General features: G+C 42.4%; 1 protein-coding gene across 4 annotated transcripts in view; it reads right to left on the reverse strand.

Moving 5' to 3' along the window:
• NFIA (nuclear factor I A) overlaps positions 1–21,703 on the reverse strand; it is a 311,476-nt gene that overhangs the window by 77,689 nt on the left and 212,084 nt on the right. For all 4 annotated transcript variants that reach the window (XM_054036629.1, XM_054036631.1, XM_054036630.1 and 1 more), the window contains exons 5-6: positions 16,278–16,395; positions 13,325–13,452 (exon numbers count right to left, since the gene is read on the reverse strand). In XM_054036629.1, the coding sequence (XP_053892604.1) occupies positions 13,325–13,452; positions 16,278–16,395 (246 nt within the window). The remainder of the gene's footprint in view (positions 1–13,324; positions 13,453–16,277; positions 16,396–21,703) is intronic.

Consider the following 21,703-nt stretch of genomic DNA (forward strand, 5'->3'; position numbering starts at 1 on the left):
TGTGGCCATAGGATAATGGTCTCTTGCTACATACATTTCAGGAGAAAAGCTGAGACATTGATCCAGTGATAATTCACTGTCACAACTACTGTTTATAATAGCAAACAAGTTAAACATTTTACCTGATGAATGTTACTGAAAAATATTGATGCTCAAAGCATCAATATTTCCATGCTGCATTTTTGCTGGCTTACATTTAGTTCTGGATCTTTTGTTGGCCTCAGCCAATCAGACTCTAACTTATCCATAAAAGAGCAGGTGTGGAAAGGTTGTATTATTTTTTAACTTGTGTCAGGTAGTAACTCGGTAGTCATGCAGAAGTTTCATTCTGATTGCCTGGCACAGAAACACATACACTTATCTGATAAAAGATCTATAAAGTGCTAACACAATCCTGTATCATGTAGCACCTGTGAGTAATAGATTGTGATATAAAAGACTTGATGCTAAGTGCTCCTACAAACACATTAAACTTATAGCAGCAGGAACTGTAGACTGCTGATATGGTATTTCAGAAAAAAAGTTGATAAGTAGTATTGCTCTTAGAAGTAAAGAAAAATCTTACATTCTTGAAAGCCGTTGGGCAGCTTGTATTGAGATACTGTTATGCAAACTGCAAGGATAAGAAGGCATTCGGATCCAAACGATATGAAAGCAAAAACCATTTAAGAAAGAAAAATGATTTACCTCACAGAAACTGGAGTTCTTCATTATGTCCATATGTATTGCACTCTTGGTATGCATGTGCCCCATGCATTCAAGATTGGGATCTTTTGGCCAGTGGTGTGCATTGGGGCCATGCATGCAACGTGAATGTCATCATATTCTGTACCATGGGCATAAAGGGCAGTGTGGGTCCAACAGCCATTCAGTTCCTTCGCCACTGTAAAATTCAGATGTTATAGGACTCCATAGTAGAGGGGAAGGAGGGCAGGTCATAGAATATATATGGACAACACATCTTGAAGAATTCCAGTTAAAGTAAAATAAGTAACTTTTCTTTCATCTTTGAGTACTTATTCATATTCTACTCTTAGTTATTTACAAGCGGTGACCTGATGTGGGTAGAGGCGGCCCAGAGGCAGACCCCCCTATTACATGGGTTCATCAAGTCTGTTCCAATGTTGGACTCTCAGGCCGTCAAGCCTTTGCGGTTGCGCAGGAACAGACCAAGTGGCGAACGATCACTACGTCCCACGATCTGGCTAAGCGTTGAAGAAGAAGACCTGATGTGAAGGTGTCTACTTCAACACAGATTGCAGCACAGCTCTGAAAAAAGAAGCTTCATACTTCGATGCTTCCATGAGGGAATAATGCTTAGTAAAAAATTTTAAAAAGCATGTCTGAGATGGAATCTGCAGAAGCTGCCTGAGCCCTAGTGGAATGAGCCCTAAACCGAGCTGGGGGATCTAAACTAGCTAAAACATCCCGATACTCACTTGGATAGTCTCTGTGCTGATATCGCTTGACCTTTCATTTTGTCAGCAAATGCTACAAATGGCCTTGAGAAAACTCTGGAGGGTTTGATCCTTTTAAAATAAAAGGATCAGGCTCTGAGAATATGTAAAGAGTGCTTAACGTGGCTTAAGGGAAAATACTGGTAAATGAATCATTTGGTTGAAGTGGAAATCCATGAGTACCTTAGGCAAGAGCTTGAGACGGAATGAGTAATAAATACTTTATCCTTACAGAACTATATAGGGAGGGTCTGCCATGAGAGCTTGCATTTCCCCAATTCTTCTCGCAGATGTGACTGTCATTAAAAGGATGTTTTCCTTTCCGTTGTGATTGCCATTAAAAGTAGAAGATGGGCACAACAGGGAACAGATTGCCAGTGGTTCCAATGGGGGGGCCCATTAAACTTGCCAGGAGCACATTAAGAAGAGGAGTTTCTTTGACTGATGGAAAAATGTGCATAAGGCCCTTAAGAAATGTAACTACAGTCAGGGAGAAATGTGTAGCTTCGAATGGGATGGAGTTGGGAGTGTGATATGCAGATAAGTCTGCCACGTGTTTTTTACTAGGCATAATTAGAACTCTTTAGAGTGCACAAATAATCCAAATTAGCAGGGATCTGGGAGTCACTATGTTGTAATTGTTGTTGCTCACACCAAATCCCAAATGTCTTCCACTTAGCAGCCCAAGGTAGCCTGGTGGAATTCTTCTACTTTGAATGAAAATGATCTGGATATCTGAGGAACATGATCTTTCTGGGTCTGACATCTAATAGTTCAAGCTGCCAGGTAGAGAGAGACTGAATTCGGATGTACAATATTCCTACTGTCCTGAGATATTAAGTCCGGTAGAAGAAGCAAGGGTTTTGGTGGACAAACTGATAGGAGCAGCTGATCTGGGTACCAAAATTACCTTAGCCAGGCAGGTGCTATCATGATGACTGTGAATGTCCTGTCTGAACTTTCTGAGCACACTGGAAGTCAGAGGGATTGGAGGGTAAGCACATCTCAACCCTGGGGACCACTGAGTGAGGAATGCATCCGACAATGATCATGGGCTTACACCTCCTTTTTTAAAGTAGAATTTGAGAAATGCCTTGGGTTTGCAAATATTGATGGACGATCCTTCTTGAGGAAGATGCATCTGACAACACAATTCTTGATCATACTCATGGTATGACAAAAATTGTCTGGTCAGAGGGTCCGCTAGAGCCATCCGCTGACCTGGGAGATGTAGTTCTATGGGAAATACGTGATCCTGAATGAACCAGTTTCATCACTGAACTGCTTCCCAACATAGAGGAGACAATTGGGCTCCTCCCCTGCCTACTTGTAAAAAACATGAACACTGTCAGTCATAATTTGAATTGTCAGTCCTTGGATCATTGGTAGGAAAGCAACACAGGCTATGAGTCTAAAACTTTAGGTACTTTCTGTGTGCCTGCTGTATGGAGATATGGAAGCTGGCATCTTGCAGATTGAGAGTCACAAAACAGTCCTATAGATCTAGTGATGGAATTATAGAAGCTACAGTTACCATTCTGAAGTGGAAGTAGAAGAAGGTATTGAGACCTTCTGTGATTTTAGGAAGTAATCAGAATAAAAACTCTTCCCCCTAAACTGCAGAAAAACTTCTTCTCTTGTGCTGAGAGACAGAAGTTACTCCACCTCCTGAGGAAACAGTCTCTCATCAGAGGGGTCCCTGAAAAGTGGGAAGTAGGGATAGTAGCACAGAACCACAGAGAATATCTGACTGAGACTATCTCTGAAACCTAGGGGTTGTAGGTTCCATGACTCCTGGAAAAAATGAAGACGATTCCCAAATGGCAGGGAGAACGCACTGTATATGGAGCAATTCTCAACCATTTTGATGTAGCTGTAGTGTGGGAGGAGATTGTTGCAGAGGCTGAAGCACACAGCCTCCTTCTTGGAGGCACTGAGGCTCTCTGGTGGTAAAAGGAACTTGATGACAGTCTGTCTGCTGGGTTCTTCTCTTTCCTTTTAGGAGCTTGTGCATAAACTCCAAGGGTTTCAATGGTGTCATGATGGACTGTTATATGGAAAAGGGCCTGGGGGTGAGGGAGAAAGGTACCAGGACATATGCCTACTCTGATACCCACTACGCAAGTATGAAGTCCTCGATTCATTTCTGACTAATAAGAGTGGAATATATGTGGATGAGCACTTGAAGAAGAACTAATGTGATCTAGCATGGGCGTTGTCATTTATTATGGGCTTATGTAATGGTTTAATTCCATGAGGTATTATAACTGTACAATACATATTTCACTCATGCAATAAAAACATTATGCTTTAATACTGTGTTGGTGCTGCTTTGCACTGAATGAATTCCAATGCAATTTGGACTGCAATCCAATTGCTTGCTCTTTCTCACATTTGAGGCCTTTGCACAGAGTCCCTGGTGGCCGAAAAACCACTAGGGGAGAGAAGGAGAATGGGCTGCAGTGACACAAAACAGCACAAACATCCTTTCAACAGGAGGGAAGTAGAATGCAGGGCCAGCATGTGCTGTTTGAAGAGAGATTTCATGTTGATCCAGTGCATCCCCTGTGGAACTTAAACCTGCATTCTCCCCATCAGAACCCCAAAAGATTTTGGGCAGTGCAAACATCCTGACTCCCTTGGAGTCAATGCCCTTGTGGGGAAAACAAGTACCAGATTGACACAGGAAGATTGCTCTTCCCAGTGCTGGCAAGGTTGATTATTAGAATACTGTGAGGATTACACTTTAATCAGCATTCCCACCCCCAGTCTATAAATACAAGAAACTTGACTGAGAAATCCGAAACTGAAATTGCTAATATACAGTAAAGAACACCACAAAAATGCCTGATAAGGTACAGTGGATGTCACATCTGTATTGCATTAGAGAACGCACTAGAAAAATGTACAAGTGGAATACAGTTGTATGTGTTTCAGCCTTACAAGCAGGGCCGGCGCAACCCATTAGGCGACCTAGGTGGTCGCCTAGGGCGCTACAATTTGTGGGGTGGTGACCGTGGTGGTATTCTGGTGGCGGGACCTTCCGCCGCCTCTGTGGGGAGTGGCATTTCAGAGCGGGACCTTCCGCTGCCTAGGGACAGGTGAGCAAAGCCCACAGGTAAGTGGGGAACATGGAGATTTGGGAGATGGGTCGGAAACAAGAGGGAGTGTGGGCTATATTGGCAGAGAGAAAGGAGGGTCAGGACAAAACTGGGAGGCAAGATCAAATCAGTATCTTAGATGCCTATACACAAATGCGAGAAGTATGGGTAATAAGCAGGAAGAACTGCTAATAAAGTGCTAATAAATAAACACAACTATGACATTGTTGGCATCACTGAAACTTGGTGGGATAATACACATAATTGGAATGTTTGTGTGGAGGGGTACAGCTTGCTCAGGAAGGATAGACAGGGGAAAAAGGGAGGAGGTGTTGCCTTATATATTAAAAATGTTCACACTTGGACTGAGGTGGAGATGGACATAGGAGACGGAAGTGTTGAGAGTCTCTGGGTTAGGCTAAAAGGGGTAAAAAACAAGGGTGATGTCATGCTAGGAATCTACTACAGGCCACCTAACCAGGTGGAAGAGGTGGATGAGGCTTTTTTTACAACTAACAAAATCATTCAAAGCCCAAGATTTGGTGGTGATGGGGGACTTCAACTATCCAAATATATGTTGGGAAAATAACACAGCGGGGCACAGACTATCCAACAAATTCTTGGACCGCATTGCAGACAACTTTTTATTTTAGAAGGTTGAAAAAGCTACTGGGGGGAAGCTGTTCTAGACTTGATTTTAACAAATAGGGAGGAACTCGTTGAGAATTTGAAAGTGGAAGGCAGCTTGGGTGAAAGTGATCATGAAATCATAGAGTTTGCAATTCTAAGGAAGGGTAGAAGGGAGAACAGCAAAATAGAGACAATGGATTTCAGGAAGGCAGATTTTGGTAAGCTCAGCGAGCTGATAGGCAAGGTCCCATGGGAATCAAGACTGAGGGGAAAAACAACTGAGGAGAGTTGGCAGTTTTTCAAAGGGACACTATTAAGGGCCCAAAAGCAAGATATTCCGCTGGGTAGGAAAGATAGAAAATGTGGCAAAAGACCGCCTTGGCTTAACCACGAGATCTTGCATGATCTAACAAATAAAAAGGAGTCATATAAAAAATGGAAACTAGGATGGATTACAAAGGATGAATATAGACAAACAACACAGGAATGCAGGGGCAAGATTAGAAAAGCAAAGGCACAAAATGAGCTCAAACTAGCTACGGAAATAAAGGGAAACAAGAAGACTTTTTATCAATACATTAGAAGCAAGAGGAAGACCAAAGACAGGGTAGGCCCACTGCTTAGTGAAGAGGGAGAAACAGTAACAGGAAACTTGGAAATGGCAGAGATGCTTAATGATTTCTTTGTTTCGGTCTTCACCAAGAAGTCTGAAGGAATGCATAACATAGTGAATGCTAATGGAAAGGGGGTAGGTTTAGCAGATAAAATAAAAAAAGAACAAGTTAAAAATCACTTAGAAAAGTTAGATTCCTGCAAGTCACCAGGGCCTGATGAAATGCATCCTAGAATACTCAAGGAGCTAATAGAGGAGGTATCTGAGCCTCTAGCTATTATCTTTGGAAAATCATGGGAGACGGGAGAGATTCCAGAAGACTGGAAAAGGGCAAATATAGTGCCCATCTATAAAAAGGGAAATAAAAACAACCCAGGAAACTACAGACCAGTTAGTTTAACTTCTGTGCCAGGGAAGATAATGGAGCAAGTAATTAAGGAAATCATCTGCAAACACTTGGAAGGTGGTAAGGTGATAGGGAATAGCCAGCATGGATTTGTAAAGAACAAATTGTGTCAAAACAATCTGATAGCTTTTTTGATAGGATAAAGAGTCTTGTGGATAAGGGAGAAGCTGTGGATGTGGTATACATAGACTTTAGTAAGGCATTTGACACGGTCTTGCATGATATTCTTATCAATAAACCAGGCAAATACAATTTAGATGGGGCTACTATAAGGTGGGTGCATAACTGGCTGGATAACCATACTCAGAGAGTTGTTATTAATGGTTCCCAATCCTGCTGGAAAGGCATAACGAGTGGTGTTCCGCAGGGGTCTGTTTTGGGACCAGCTCTGTTCAATATCTTCATTAACGACTTAGATATTGGCATAGAAAGTACGCTTATTAAGTTTGCAGATGATACCAAACTGGGAGGGATTGCAACTGCTTTGGAGGACAGGGTCATAATTCAAAATGATCTGGACAAATTGGAGAAATGGTCTGAGGTAAACAGGATGAAGTTTAACAAAGACAAATGCAAAGTGCTCCACTTAGGAAGGAAAAATCAGTTTCACACATACAGAATGGGAAGAGACTGTCTAGGAAGGAGTACAGCAGAAAGGGATCTAGGGGTTATAGGGACCACAAGCTAAATATGAGTCAACAGTGTGATGCTGTTGCAAAAAAAGCAAACGTGATTCTGGGATGTATTAACAGGTGTGTTGTGAGCAAGACACGAGAAGTCATTCTTCCGCTCTACTCTGCACTGGTTAGGCCTCAGCTGGAGTACTGTGTCCAGTTCTGGGCACCGCATTTCAAGAAAGATGTGGAGAAATTGGAGAGGGCCCAGAGAAGAGCAACAAGAATGATTAAAGGTCCTGAGAACATGACCTATGAAGGAAGGCTGAAAGAACTGGGTTTGTTTAGTTTGGAAAAGAGAAGACTGAGAGGGGACATGATAGTAGTTTTCAGGTATCTAAAAGGGTGTCATAAGGAGGAGGGAGAAAACTTGTTCACCTTAGTCTCTAAGGATAGAACAAGAAGCAATGGGCTTAAACTGCAGCAAGGGAGGTCTAGGTTGGACATTAGGAAAAAGTTCCTAACTGGAATAAATTGCCTAGGGAGGTTGTGGAATCTCCATCTCTGGAGATATTTAAGAGTAGGTTAGATAAATGTCTATCAGGGATGGTCTAGACAGTATTTGGTCCTGCCATGCGGGCAGGGGACTGGACTCGATGACCTCTCGAGGTCCCTTCCAGTCCTAGAATCTATGAATCTATGAAAAAGCTGGCGGCGCTCCTGCTTACAGGGTGCATTTTGATCAGGATGGAACCAAAAACAGAAGCTGTAAACATTTACTAGGAATTATGCCTTTAAACCAGTTTACAAAATACAGCTGAAACAGAACTGAACAAAAGCCAACGCCTGTACCCAAGTCCAAAGCCAGTTTGCTATTCCCTGGTTTTCTTACCTAACATCATCTTTATCTTCTCTCTTGCCTTTCTTCTCAGTTAACAAGAGTTATGTACTGAAAGTGCTGAGATAAAGTAACGGTAAGGAGAATACTGCAAAAGGTATTTGAAAACCAGAAGTAATTTACTACATGTCTGCTTTGTTTTACTTCCCAAGCCTTCCTGTTGTGAAAGGAAATTCATCTTTTCTGGCAGACTCCAGTCTTTTTAGGCCTCAGAGCTCCCCAGAAGCATTCAAGTGCAGGCAAATGGATGTGAGACTCGACGCGTACACTACAAGGAACATGGAATTAATGTTGGTTTTTGCTTTGGCTGTCGTGTCTGAAGCATAAATAAAGCACCATACACTTGTTTGTGAAAAGTACCCCAGATGCAATACACAGAGTGCTCTGTGCTCTGGACCTTTCCTTGGGTTCACACAGACCAGAATGCAGTGGAAATGCCGTGCTGCCAAGGCGCAGCGGGTGCAGACCCTGTGTCCAGAGCTCTGCACACAACTTACTTGTCAAGGAGCTGAGACCCAGCGCAGCCCTTTAAAGCAGGAGTGCAGGGGAGGGATTGTGGATGGGCAATACATGTGGCTGGTGGGTTGCACAGAGCATAGATGAAGTCATCCAAAGCCTTTGGAAAGAAGGGGGTACTATCTATCCTCATAGTCTGGAGTAGCAGTCTCAGAGTAGCTTTGTGCTGCTTTCTACAAGGTGGGAGCAAGGCTGTTCTGATCTCCAGCCATTTTTCAGGCACCCCTTGAGTCCACAGCCGACCCTCAATGGACCTACTCACAGGTCCAACCACAGAAAAACAAGTCAGAAGGGACCACAAACAGCACCAATATAAAAAGAGCAAATGGGGAGAGAGGCAGGATAGCCAGCCATGGCTAGCCCTAGGCAAACTTCTGTCCCCAGCATGCACTGCTTTCAGAAATATTGTTAATTTAGTTATTTATTGCATTCTTTTGAATCTTCCCTTTCCAAGTAAAAACTTTTAACCATTTACTTTCTCACCCTTGTATTTGTTCTTTTCTTTCTCTGGTCACTACACTATTTTTCCTTTCTTCTCATACATATCTCATTATTTTTGCCTCTGTCTTTTTTCACTATCATGTTTTCTATATGATGTAATAATTGTTCTCTCCTTTCCCCCTCCATCTTTCTTTTTCCACATTGTGTTCTCTTCCTTCTTCCAAGTTTCAATCCTCTTGCTATCATTTCTTTCCTCTCTCATGACCCCCATTCCAAATTTCTGTGAAATCTCTCATTCTTCATCTTCTGCCTCCCCCGCCAAAAACTCTTTCTCTCCATGCACCAGATCACACACACATACACTGTGTGTCTCTCTCTCTCTCTCTCTTTCATGCTTTGCATCCCCCAAATCTCTCTCATGCACATGCTGCTCCCTTCTCCTCAAAACTAATCAAATGCCCAAACACATGCAGATTCCCCCAGAATCTGCACATACATGCAGGCTCCTTCTACTCCTAGATACAGGATAAGAAGCTGTGCCTAGATGGGTCGCCTTGTTCAGTCTGGGGCTGTATTACCTTTTATGTGGGTCCTCTGGGGAACTGGGTGAGGCCGGTGGTGGCTGCTGTCTTCAACACCTATCTTTTCCCCAAAGGCACATTCAGGAAGATAGTCCCACACAGCTATTCAACCTTCCCCTTTCCTCAAGGGAAGTAATCAACATGTTCCCATGTTGATCATGGACAGATCATCCAATGGGACATGTTTTGATGGGATGTAAGAAAATCTTGCTCAACAAATCACTCCTATGCTACTGACAACACATGCTAAACTCTCAAAAGTGACCAGCCTGAGTTAATAGTATCAGAAATATTCACAGTAGCAATGGGTTCTGTTGTAAACATATTTACCATTGTATACAGTATAATTGCTCTGGGCTTTGATGGTTAACCAACTATTAAGATGGTTTCAGTGTTTAAGCTCCCTTTGCAGATGTCAATCAGATGAATTAAACATTAAAACCCAAAGTGATTATTATATGTTAAAAATGTAGAATTTTTTAATGTCATTTGTGGGATTAAATAAACAGTAAGGGTCTTATTTGGACAATATAGAGAGCAGAAAGGATGTAACTGAAACAGGGCAAGGCAACAATGAAACGGGGCAAGGTTACTATTCTTTCAGGAGCAATACTCTGGTAATATACAAAGTAATAAGGGATGTTGATCCCATTTCTATATTTTTCAGTGGGCCAATATATTTTCTAGGCAGTTGCCCTGTTGGAGACTCATAAAGCATTCTGTAGTGGTTGAGACGAAAGCATCCATGTCAAACATGAAGGACCAAATGTTGATTTCAGAGCCACATGTGACTTACTATATATTATACATTAAAACAAAATATGATGTAAACTGTTGCTTTCTGTTATACAGAGGTCTCATGGTGACTCTTGTTCTGCTGGCAGACCACTCTTTTGATGCATTTGTAGGACATGATCATAGGTTTTTGTCCTCCACTATTGAAGAGGTGGCCCCGAAGTGCTCTCTTTGCTGGCTTCGTTCTCAGAGGTAAGCCTGGTTTATAGATGGTCTGAAACAAATGAAGCGAGAGGGAGATGGCTAGAGAACCAGTGGTGGAAATCTTGTGCTGAGGCTGACCAGCTGTAGCGTAAATAACTCCTATGCTATTGCTGCGCAGGAGGCAAAGGGACAATTATTTTTCTCCTCCACAGCATCCGCAACATCTCAGACAGCCGATTTGATCTTGGTGACAGAGAGTCTGGTACATCTGGATAGTTTCAGCTCGATAGCTGGTCTGAGTCCCTCCTGTTGTGAAGAAATTGTTTGCTATTCTGCAGACTAGACTGATCAGATTAGGGATGGCCTGTTTGCTTCTGTGGTGATTGAGCCTGGTCTTGAGGGAACAAAGGCCTTCTCTTCTCTGCTGGAGTTTCAGCCAGTGATACTCCCCGAGGTACTGGAAGTGTTGGGAGACCTTTGTCCTGCAACCTGTCCTTTGGATTCACATCCTTCTTTGCTGGGGAAGGCCAGTGGGGAAGTGCTGGTCTCCTTATTTGTGGACACTGTCAGCACCTCTTTTAAAGGGAGCGGGCTGTCTATTGTTTTGGAGGAAACAGGAGTGCAGCCTTTGCTCAAGAAGTCATCACGGGGTGCTGACAATCTTGCTAATTATCAACAAGTATCACATCTTCCCTTTCTCGGTAGGATTGTGGGAAGGTTGTGACAAGACAATTATCACCGTGTCTAGATGCCTGTGATCTCCTTGACTCTTGTCAGTCTGGGTATTGACCTGGCTATGACACAAAGATTGCCCTGGTGCATTGGTCAGTGGTCGCCTCCTGGCGACGGATGAAAACCAGGATTCCATGTTGGTATTATTAGATCTATTAGCTGCCTTTAATATGCTTGATCACGAAATGCTACTGACTTGCCTGAGAATCTGTTGGGAATGGACCAGGCCACTTTTCAGTGTTTTGTTCTCTTCTCTCAGCAGGTAGCTGTGGACAATTGCTCCTCTTCCTGTGGAGCTCTGTGGGGTGCTGCAGGGTGGCATTCTGTCATCTCTCTTGTTCAACAGGCATAAAAGGCCATTAGGAACATTTGTAAGGGGGCATGGGGTCAGTGTTTTCAGCATGCTGGTAACTCCCAACTGTATGTCACTATCTTCTCTCATTTGGAACTATGCTGTTCAGCACCTCAACCACTGTTTGAAGGCAAGCTGGCTGGAGCTCAGACCAGATCATACTGAGGTGATGAAGGTGGGTTGGGGGATGTTGCTGGAGAACAGGGAGGAGATAATATCAACCCCTTCCATTGAAGGAGTATGTCTGCCATTAGTTGATAGTACAGTATTCACAATTTAGGAGTGAGTCTACAGCCCATGCTGCTGTTTGACGATCATATAACAGCAGTGACCCGGTTTGCGTCTAGCTAGGAGGTTGCAGTCCTTTCAGACACAGACCTTGCCACTGTTTCTGTGCTTTCTGTCACCTCAAGATCAGACTACACCAATGCACTCTACATGGGGTTACCCCTTAAAACTATGTGGAGACTGAAGCTGGTGCAGAATGCAGTGGCTTGCTTACTGAACAGGACATTTCACTGGGGGCACATGACCAGAGTGATCCAGGATCTGTGCTGGCTGCCCTTGTGTCTCTGGGTGGATTTTAAGGTGTTGGTTACGACGTATAAAACCCTACATGGCTTGGAGCTGGCCTACCTGAGGGACTGCCTTTCTCTCCATGCTATACTGCCACAGCTGTGGTCAGCAGGAGCACTTAGACTGGATCCAGCTCATTATAAAAGAGAGGGGGGCTGTTGGCAGGATGTTCTGTCAGCTCTGAGACTCTGAAACTTGCTCCCTCCCCGGTCTGAAATAGCTGAATTTGGTGGCTTTCCAGGCATGCTGCAAAAGACATCTATTTGATGTGCTTTTGGAGAAGGTTGTGGATATGCTTCAGAGATGATGAAGGTAGTAGGTGGCTGGCTGGCCAGCCAAGTGCCTGCAGAACTGATTTTAATGGTGCTGAGGTATAATATAATTGTACAGCTGTATCATTAATTATATTAGGGTGCCTAGACCATTGGTTAGACATCTTTATTATTTTAAATCTAAGTAAAATTATATTAAAATATATAAAACACAAAGGACTAATCCCTTAGGACCATATATTGATGACCTGGTAAAATGTTAAAAGGTGAAAGACGAAAAACACTTTGTTGATATTCAATAAATTAGTATTAATAATAATTAGCAATAAAATCCCTATCTAGAACAGAGATCTGTGGCATTATTTTGCCTACTAACTGCCATCATGCCAGGAAAATGTTTTCATTACTATTGAGTACCCAGATGATACCAAGCTAGGTGATCAAGAGACATTAAGTAAATAACACAAGCCAAGGAAAATTCATCAGGAAAAGGCATGGCTTCCCCCTTAAAGTTCTTAACTCCAACATCCAATGATATGTACACCTCTACCCCGATATAACGCAATCCAATATAACACAAATTTGGATATAACACGGTAATGTAGCGCTCCAGGGGGGCGGGGCTGCACGCTCCGGCGGATCAAAGCAAGTTTGATATAACGCGGTTTCACCAATAACGCACTAAGGTTTTTTGGCTCCCAAGGACAGCGTTATATCAGGGTAGAGGTGTATTTCAGCATAGAGTCTCCTATCAAACTTCACACCATTATGGATGAATACAACAGCAATTCATACGGAGTCTCTTAAAAACCCATTGCAGAGTAAACAAATATATAATGGCATTTTACAACAGAATGAAATGTGCTCCACAGCTGGGACAGGTGCTGTGTTTTGCCAAGCTGTTATCAGTAATATTCCATGATTGGATATGGACAATTTGACAGAGAAGGAGAGCATATCTTTTGCTGCCTTATTCAAATACTTCAGATGCTTGGCCCAAATACAAAAGTGACACACTACGAAAACATTTGCAGCTGCAGGAGCAATCAAACTATTGCAATATTTTCATTAGACTGACCATTTCAGCACAAATCATAGGGGTTTTATTTATAGCCTTTCTATACAATATTCTCTTATGATAACGAAATTGAAAAACTGGAGAAAATGTCCTATGACTCCTGAAAGCCATGTCTTACCTGGCTCTACTTCATGCCATCCACTTGACTGACTGCCACTTCCTGGAGAGCGTCCTTGGCTTGTATAAAATGGCTCTTCACCAGGACTGTCCATTTCATCCTCCACAGATTTGAGGCGTTTTGTAGAGCTGAAACAGCAAAACATACAATACTGTATATGCTGAAAGGATACAAAGATATTTCTCTCTTGGTATATTTCTCGGTAGCATGGGAAGAGACCAACTGGGTTAAGTTTAGTGACATTGACGGCATTGACTCGGGAGAGATTCCCGTTGTCTTCACTCTTCCCCACAAAGCTGAATCAATGTTCCTCAGTCCTGATCTACTTTTTTCAGACTTGAGGCTGCCTTATGCTTTTCTGAACTGTGCCAAGCTCCATGCTGATTTTGTGACACAGAACAACCTCCAATAAAGACTAAGCTGAGATCACCAAACTCATTCCAAACTGGAACCAAAGCTATTTTAAAATCTAGATTTTCACAGGTGTAAGGCTAGGACCTTATGTAAAGCATGCTGAAGTCAACAGAAAGACTCTCATTGACTTCAATGGGTTTTGTACCATTAACTTACTGTGTCACCAGCTATCAAATAGTTAATATTGAACAGATATGGTATTGACAGGTAGACCCTCATTTAAACTACCTTGTCTTCTCCTTATCTTATTGTGAATTCCATATACCCCCTTTGTATGCATTTTTTTTTTAATATTTTCAATGCTTTCTTTTCCTAAAGAAAAATTTTCAATGGCAGCAGTCCCAGCTTTATGGCAACCCTACAGTAATAAACACACGAGTGATGGCAAAAGATGGAAAAGCTATTTCAGTTTTACATTGTCACAGGTTATTTTAAACAAGTATAAAAATTTTACCCTGTACCTAATTTGTTCAATGCCTGATGTAGGACATAGTCTCTGGATGCCGCCACCCATTTAAAAAAAAAGAACAAAAAGCTTGCTGACTAATGTCAACACTGAAAGACTCCCACACAACACTCACCATATACAATACCTCCTCCAAAATCCAACCCGGGCAAAAGGCTGAGAGAAGGGAGAACCTTACACTGTGCTCTGAAGGTCAACTGACTCAAAGGGTGGCAGAGCGGTGGGGGAATGAATTTCAGTGCCAAGGGCCTACAATCTTGGCTAAGTTTGGAATAATGAGATGTACAGAATGCTCTAGGATATTATTGTCAATTTGTCCTAACACATTTTTCCAGATCTTATGTCTACTGCCAACTCGTTATTCTGTGGGGTCAATTCCACCAGCAGTGTGTAAGGGATTCAAGAAAAGCCCTACCTACCTAAATGTTCCATAGAGTAAACAAGAATAGACTCCTTTGTGTATCAGGGATGTACTGGATGGATATAAAACATTCCATTGGCATAATTCCCATTGAGCTAAATCTTCCAGCCTTTACTCAGGCAAGACTCACTTTAATTTCTGCCTGAGTAAGGGCTGCAGGATTTGGGAGTTCTCTATGCAAAGCTGAAGGGAGACAATGTTTTATGGTATGTATGGAATGCAGGTTCTGCCATAACTTATTTTAAAGAATCAGTATATGTCGGTAGGGGAAATTCTATGTGTACAATACAATTACTGCCTGATAGTGCCGCTGAGTCTGTGTGTTTAAGGAATATTTTTTTTCTAACTGGGAACAACCTAATGAGAGAAAAACAAACATATTACCAAGTTATTAACTACTGGTGATGTTTATAATTAGCTCCTTATCAGTGCTAGCTATTTGCAGAAGAATAGAAGAGTGACAACTGAGCTTTTAAGTAACACTAATAACCTGCCTTTTTCACTCCTGGAGTCACAACAAAACTCTTGCTGGGAGTAATTCTAATGATGAGTACTGCACATACAGTATGCCAAACACATGTGAAAAAACTAACAGCACAAACTTTTAAATTGATTACTGCCACATGTAATGAGAACTGTATTTGCTAAGCTTCAGAATGCTGACTGAGCTCATGTGTACAGAATGTTCTTTCAATCACTGTGAACTATAAGCTAAAAGTTATTGCTAGGAGACTCTACATACTTTTGTAGAAAATAAAAACAGCTACAGTGAAAAGATATGTTTTTTTTTTTTTTATGGTGTGCTTGCTTTTTGCAAAGCTGGTGGCGCTGCAGACTGAGATCAGAACCTAAAAGAACTCCAGGCTGAAGTTAGAATTTCTTGTCATGTCTTCGAAATAACTGATCATTTTGGCTGGCGGACAAACAAAAATCAATCTGGTTCCTTAATAGTGTTCGAGATGGCAATGGTGACTAGGCTTGTTTATAAATTCAATCTCATGGATGGTTAAAGTAAAAAGACAGTAAAAATATCCTTGTCTGCATCTAAGATATGCAATCGGACTTGATAGTACCCTCCATCTAAAATTCAGTTGCTTCATTAAATCACAAAATTCTTAAAGCCACACCAAAATACGAATGGATTAAAAGCCAAATCTTCAACACTATGTTAGTTTCACAGTTAACATTTTTATGTATACACAATACATGTAAATTTTATATGAAGTCTGGTGTCCAGTCTCTTTTCCTTCAATGCTATGCAAGCTATGATACCTACAAGAAATAGCTCCATGAAAAATACTCAGTGACATTATCATAGGAGGACATTATGTTTCATTATGATCCTGATTCTCCTTATACCAGTGTAACTCCACTGATTTCAATGGAATTACCCCTGATTCTAAACAATGTACGTGAGAAAAGAATCAGGACCTGTGTGTGTCTCTGCAGCTTTTTTCAAAGCTGGACTTTAAGTATACAGCTTTAATATAGATTGAGATAGACACTCAAATTTGTGATTCTGAAAAGACACACCATCCCATCCCCACCAGAACACATCAAGCAATGTAAATACTAAACAATAACTTCCATATGAGCATTAATCGTAATCTGGGTTTCACAAGTAACCCAATAGCATACACATATCAAATTACCTGGTAGAGGATGTGCTAGGTAAAGACCTCCTCATTGCTCCTGGGCTCATGCTATAGTATGAAGAACTTTCCAAATCTGAGAGGGAGAAATTTGGGCCTGTTCCTGCAGCTATTGGTGCTAGGGAAACAAAAGAAATTCAAATCAGTAAGTCATGTAAATAAGGACTCGATTATGTGAATTGACACTGTAATCAGGAACATTTTACCACTATACGATTCCCTCTGGGGCAGGGAGTGTCTTTTTTGGTCTCTTTGTACAATGCCTAGCACAATGAAGTCCAGGTCCCTGCCTAGGGCTCCTAAGTACTACGATAATACAAATAAATAATAATAATGATATGATATAATAAAGATGTTCTTATTTTCTTTTCAGGTCAGTCTTTTCTGTACCGTCAATTCTAATCATTTGCACCAAGAATCTTGGATTCCTTTAAGAAACTGCTGCCACATTGTAATCTTCTTAATAACATCTCTTGAAACTTCCTTCCTTAATAGGCACAGCCTGAGTTGTGGACGTGTTGCACCATCCCGTGTATACCTGGCCCAGTCTGTGAGCTCCGGTAGACAGGGAAGGGGCACTGGTGCCACCTCTTCCCAAGACCTTTTGGGAATGCTGTGTGCACCCAGATGTACATAGAGGCTACAGTCTCTATACCCCTGGAGCATAGGAGCTATAACTGTCAAAAGCCCCTGCGGGAAGTATGCCAGGGGCTGAGACTCCTTGTGTTCCTCTCTGCCTCTGTGCACCTGTGCGGGAGCCAGAGACAATTTGCCTCATTATATTATTATCCAACAACTGTTTTCTATTGTTCTTTATTCCCACCAGCATGCATGGTTTTCTGTAAGGACTACCACTGCTATGACTCACCTGACTCTAATAATTTGCCTAGCGTACTGGTTTTACACTAAGGTATTACGAGAGTTCCTTTTCCAAAAGCAACAGAGGGTCCTGTGGCACCTTTGAGACTAACAGAAGTACTGGGAGCATAAGCTTTCGTGGGTAAGAACCTCACTTCTTCAGATGCAAGTAATGGAAATCTCCAGAGGCAGGTATATATCAGTGTGGAGATAACGAGGTGAGTTCAATCAGGGAGGGTGAGGTGCTCTGCTAGCAGTTGAGGTGTGAACACCAAGGGAGGAGAAACTGTTTCTGTAGTTGGATAGCCATTCACAGTCTTTGTTTAATCCTGATCTGATGGTGTCAAATTTGCAAATGAACTGGAGCTCAGCAGTTTCTCTTTGGAGTCTGGTCCTGAAGTTTTTTTGCTGTAAGATGGCAACCTTTACATCTGCTATTGTGTGGCCAGGGAGGTTGAAGTGTTCTCCTACAGGTTTTTGTATATTGCCATTCCTGATATCTGACTTGTGTCCATTTATCCTCTTGCGTAGTGACTGTCCAGTTTGGCCAATGTACATAGCAGAGGGGCATTGCTGGCATATGATGGCATATATAACATTGGTGGACGTGCAGGTGAATGAGCCGGTGATGTTGTAGCTGATCTGGTTAGGTCCAGTGATGGTGTTGCTGGTGTAGATATGTGGGCAGAGTTGGCATCGAGGTTTGTTGCATGGGTTGGTTCCTGAGTTAGAGTTGTTATGGTGCGGTGCGTGGTTGCTGGTGAGAATATGCTTAAGGTTGGCAGGTTGTCTGTGGGCGAGGACTGGCCTGCCTCCCAAGGTCTGTGAAAGTGAGGGATCATTGTCCAGGATGGGTTGTAGATCACTGATGATGCGTTGGAGAGGTTTAAGCTGAGGACTGTAGGTGATGGCCAGTGAAGTTCTGTTGGTTTCTCTTCTGGGCCTGTCTTGTAGCAGGAGGCTTCTGGGTACGCGTCTGGCTCTGTTGATTTGTTTCTTTATTTCCTTGTGTGGGTATCGTAGTTTTGAGAATGCTTGGTGAAGATCTTGTAGGTGTTGGTCTCTGTCTGAGGGGTTGGAGCAGATGCGATTGTACCTCAGTGCTTGGCTATAGACGATGGATCGTGTGGTGTGACCGGGGTGGAAGCTGGAGGCATGAAGGTAGGCGTAGCGGTCGGTGGGTTTTCGGTATAGGGTGGTGTCAATGTGGCCATCGCTTATTTGTACGGTGGTGTCCAGGAAGTGGACCTCCCGTGTAGATTGGTCCAGGCTGAGGTTGATGGTGGGGTGGAAGCTGTTGAAAGCATGGTGGAATTCTTCCAGGGCTTCCTTCCCATGGGTCCAGATGATGAAGATGTCATCAATATAGCGTAGGTAGAGAAGGGGCATGAGTGGACGGGAGCTGAGGAAGCGTTGTTCCAGGTCAGCCATAAAAACGTTGGCATATTGTGGGGCCATGCGGGTGCCCATAGCGGTGCCACTGGTCTGGAGGTCTCTATGCCTGTAAACTTTTCCAAAAGTTTACAGGCATAGATAGGGCTGTGAACTCCTGTGTGTTGAGCAATATGGAACAAATGAGAATGTTGTAACCGAATATAAAACTGAGCCGGCAAGGTCTTCCTCAATGAAATCAACTGCATGTGATATGATACCATTCCCACTGTCACCATTCCAGTGCCCTGACCTTTATAGGACATTCTGCTTTATGGACCATGATTGATTGTCTTTCCCATTCAAAACGTCTGATGAAAATTACCCCGTTGCCCAAGATATATCTGTTTGGCACAGGATATATTATGTGAAAACTCTGATTCACAGGGATTTTCCTGGTGCCACACAATGATACTGAGCCAAATTTACTCTTGTGTCAGTTGGAACAACTGTACTGAAATCAATAGACCTGTGCTTGCTCCTACCGGGGAGGAATTGAGCCCAATTGAAATATTTCACTCTGGTGGGCATCAGTGAGGAAATCAAGATTGGATGGTTCAGGTATCTTGCACCAGTAACCTAGCATACCAAGGATGAAATATGGGCCCAAATGAAGCCACTGGGAGTTCTGCCTTTGCTTTCAATAGAGTCAGATTTCACCCCAAGTCTTAGGGAACGAGCACTGCTGGATTTGACAGATGAAGAATATAGCTTTGCAGCTGCCTCATCCACCTCACAGTTAAACTGGCAATCTAGGGCAAAGATCTTTTAAGAAAGTCGATCAACATTGAGACAGACTGGGAATGGCATAGACAGCAAGCAACAGATTTTAAAAGGATGGGGTGGAAAGCACACAATGCTATTAAAACTTAAGAAAATCTGGAATGATCATTAAAAGGGATTAATTTGGGAAAAGGAACAGAGGGTCCTGTGGCACCTTTGAGACTAACAGAAGTACTGGGAGCATAAGCTTTCGTGGGTAAGAACCCATCTGAAGAAGCGAGGTTCTTACCCATGAAAGCTTATGCTCCCAGTACTTCTGTTAGTCTCAAAGGTGCCACAGGACCCTCTGTTGCTTTTTACAGATTCAGACTAACACGGCTACCCCTCTGATAATTTGGGAAGTAATTTATGGCAAGAACACCAAACTCCTTTGTTGTCTTCCTTTAACTAAAATATGTTTCCTGTGCACTGGTTGTATGAGAGGGCAGGGGTTTTTTTTAAGAAAAATTAAATATAGTAAAACTAACTCATTTTATTAAATTGTGCTTTCTGCTAGAGTTTCCTGACAGCAGCTACAAGAGGCTGTAAAACTGACAAATTTGCATGGAAAAAGAAAGCAGTGTAAGTAATTTGTGTAAAAGGTAACATGGGCATGGACTGCTATAATTCAGACACCCTGCAGATAGCAGACTGCTGCAGTGTGAGCAGTTATGGGTTAGAAAAATGACCACACTGCAGTCAGTCTGACGTGAATGGAAATCAATCATAAAGGTACTCTCTGCAGCATCTACTCCACAGTTTTCAGCAACTCCTTTGCCAAGCAGATTTGTGCTCTGTAAACCCCTTTGTTGATCAATTCCCCTGCACCCCAGACCTAACAAAGCCGAACTTAGAAGTTAATAGTAATATTTTCCAAACAGGCACATAAAAAGGCAGGCACTAAATTAAAGCACCATTTCTTTCCAAGGGGCAATGAATTTCCCAGCTATGGTAAGTTTTACTAAGCAGTTTTATTTCAGATACAGATGGAGGAAAATTTTGTGTTCATAAACTGACTCTGCTCCTGTTCATCACCCCCCAGAATCTAGGGAATTACTGGCCAAATTTGCCTTATGTGAAACTAAAATATACTTCCACTTCTCAGCATGGTGCACATAGCCTGAAAAGATGTGGAGTGGGATGGGGTAAAGCTAGTTACATAAAAACTAACCACAAGATGGAAAGGGTTAAATAGGTAATCTCTAGCTTCCTCCATATTGAACAATAATGGAGTTTTCCTGCCAGGTCCTTGGACACCCTGCAGTACTCAAGGAGCTGAGCTGAGAGGATGCAGGATGGAGGGTAAAAAGACAAGCTCCGTTCCTCTTAAACAATAAAATGGTCAAAGGACAGAACATTTATTAAAGCAGTTGAGTATTAAAAGGATTTAAAGGGTTCATGGCAGTTGCTTATTTAAAAGGCCTATGGCGGTTCTAACAAATGACATTCATACTAAAGACAGACCAAGGTCACTAAACTTAGTAATGCTATGGGGTAAACTTTCCATAAAGGGGAACTGTTCTGGAATCATATTCTGTGTATTAGGAAGTTATCTTTCAATAAAGGGTATCTATGTTTTCTTTTCCCAGTTAGTTTGCTCTTCAAACAACATTTTACTGTAGACAAAGTGAGGAAAATGTCAGTGTATAGACCCCATCCAGAGGCTGGCAGGGAAGGGGTTAACTCTCTTTCTCTGGGTAGGGGGAATCAGTCTCTTCCTCTCTGGAATTTGGTTGAAGTGACTCATGTTTTATATCACTGTTATAGACTTGGCTGACTCGAGTCACACTTCATAACACTTTACATTGGACTTTGGCTGAGGGAACCTGGTTGTGTTCTATTTGGACCTTATATTTACTTTTCTGTTTTGCAACACAACATGTTGCAAAGGTGCATAAACTTCATCAAGCCTAGCCATGCAAAACCTTACCTGCTCCAAATGGCCCCTCACGCTGCCTGAATAGACTATCCCTCTTCTATTAGCCCTGAATTCTGATGGAAAGACAGAGTCACACTTCTGTCTGACTGTAGGATTCCCCATCAACACTCTAGCACCAGAGAGCAAACAGAAGGATTAAAGTGATCTAAATTGTGGCACAACTTTGGCTAAATTGAGTTTCCTCATTTTAGCATATGATCATCCAACATGTGATCACCCTCCTCGCCTGCACCCAATGTCCCAAGAACATGCTTTGGCATTGTCCAGAGCATTAGCATAGGTGCATCTGAAGAAGTGAGGTTTTTACCCGCGAAAGCTTATGCCCAAATAAATCTGTTAGTCTTTAAGGTGCCACCAGACTCCTTGTTGTTTTCGTAGATACAGACTAACACGGCTACCCCCTGATACTTGGCATAGGTGTGGAGATCATTCTGTT

Source organism: Malaclemys terrapin, chromosome 8 (assembly GCF_027887155.1).
Source record: "Malaclemys terrapin pileata isolate rMalTer1 chromosome 8, rMalTer1.hap1, whole genome shotgun sequence".
NCBI lineage: Eukaryota > Metazoa > Chordata > Testudines > Emydidae > Malaclemys > Malaclemys terrapin.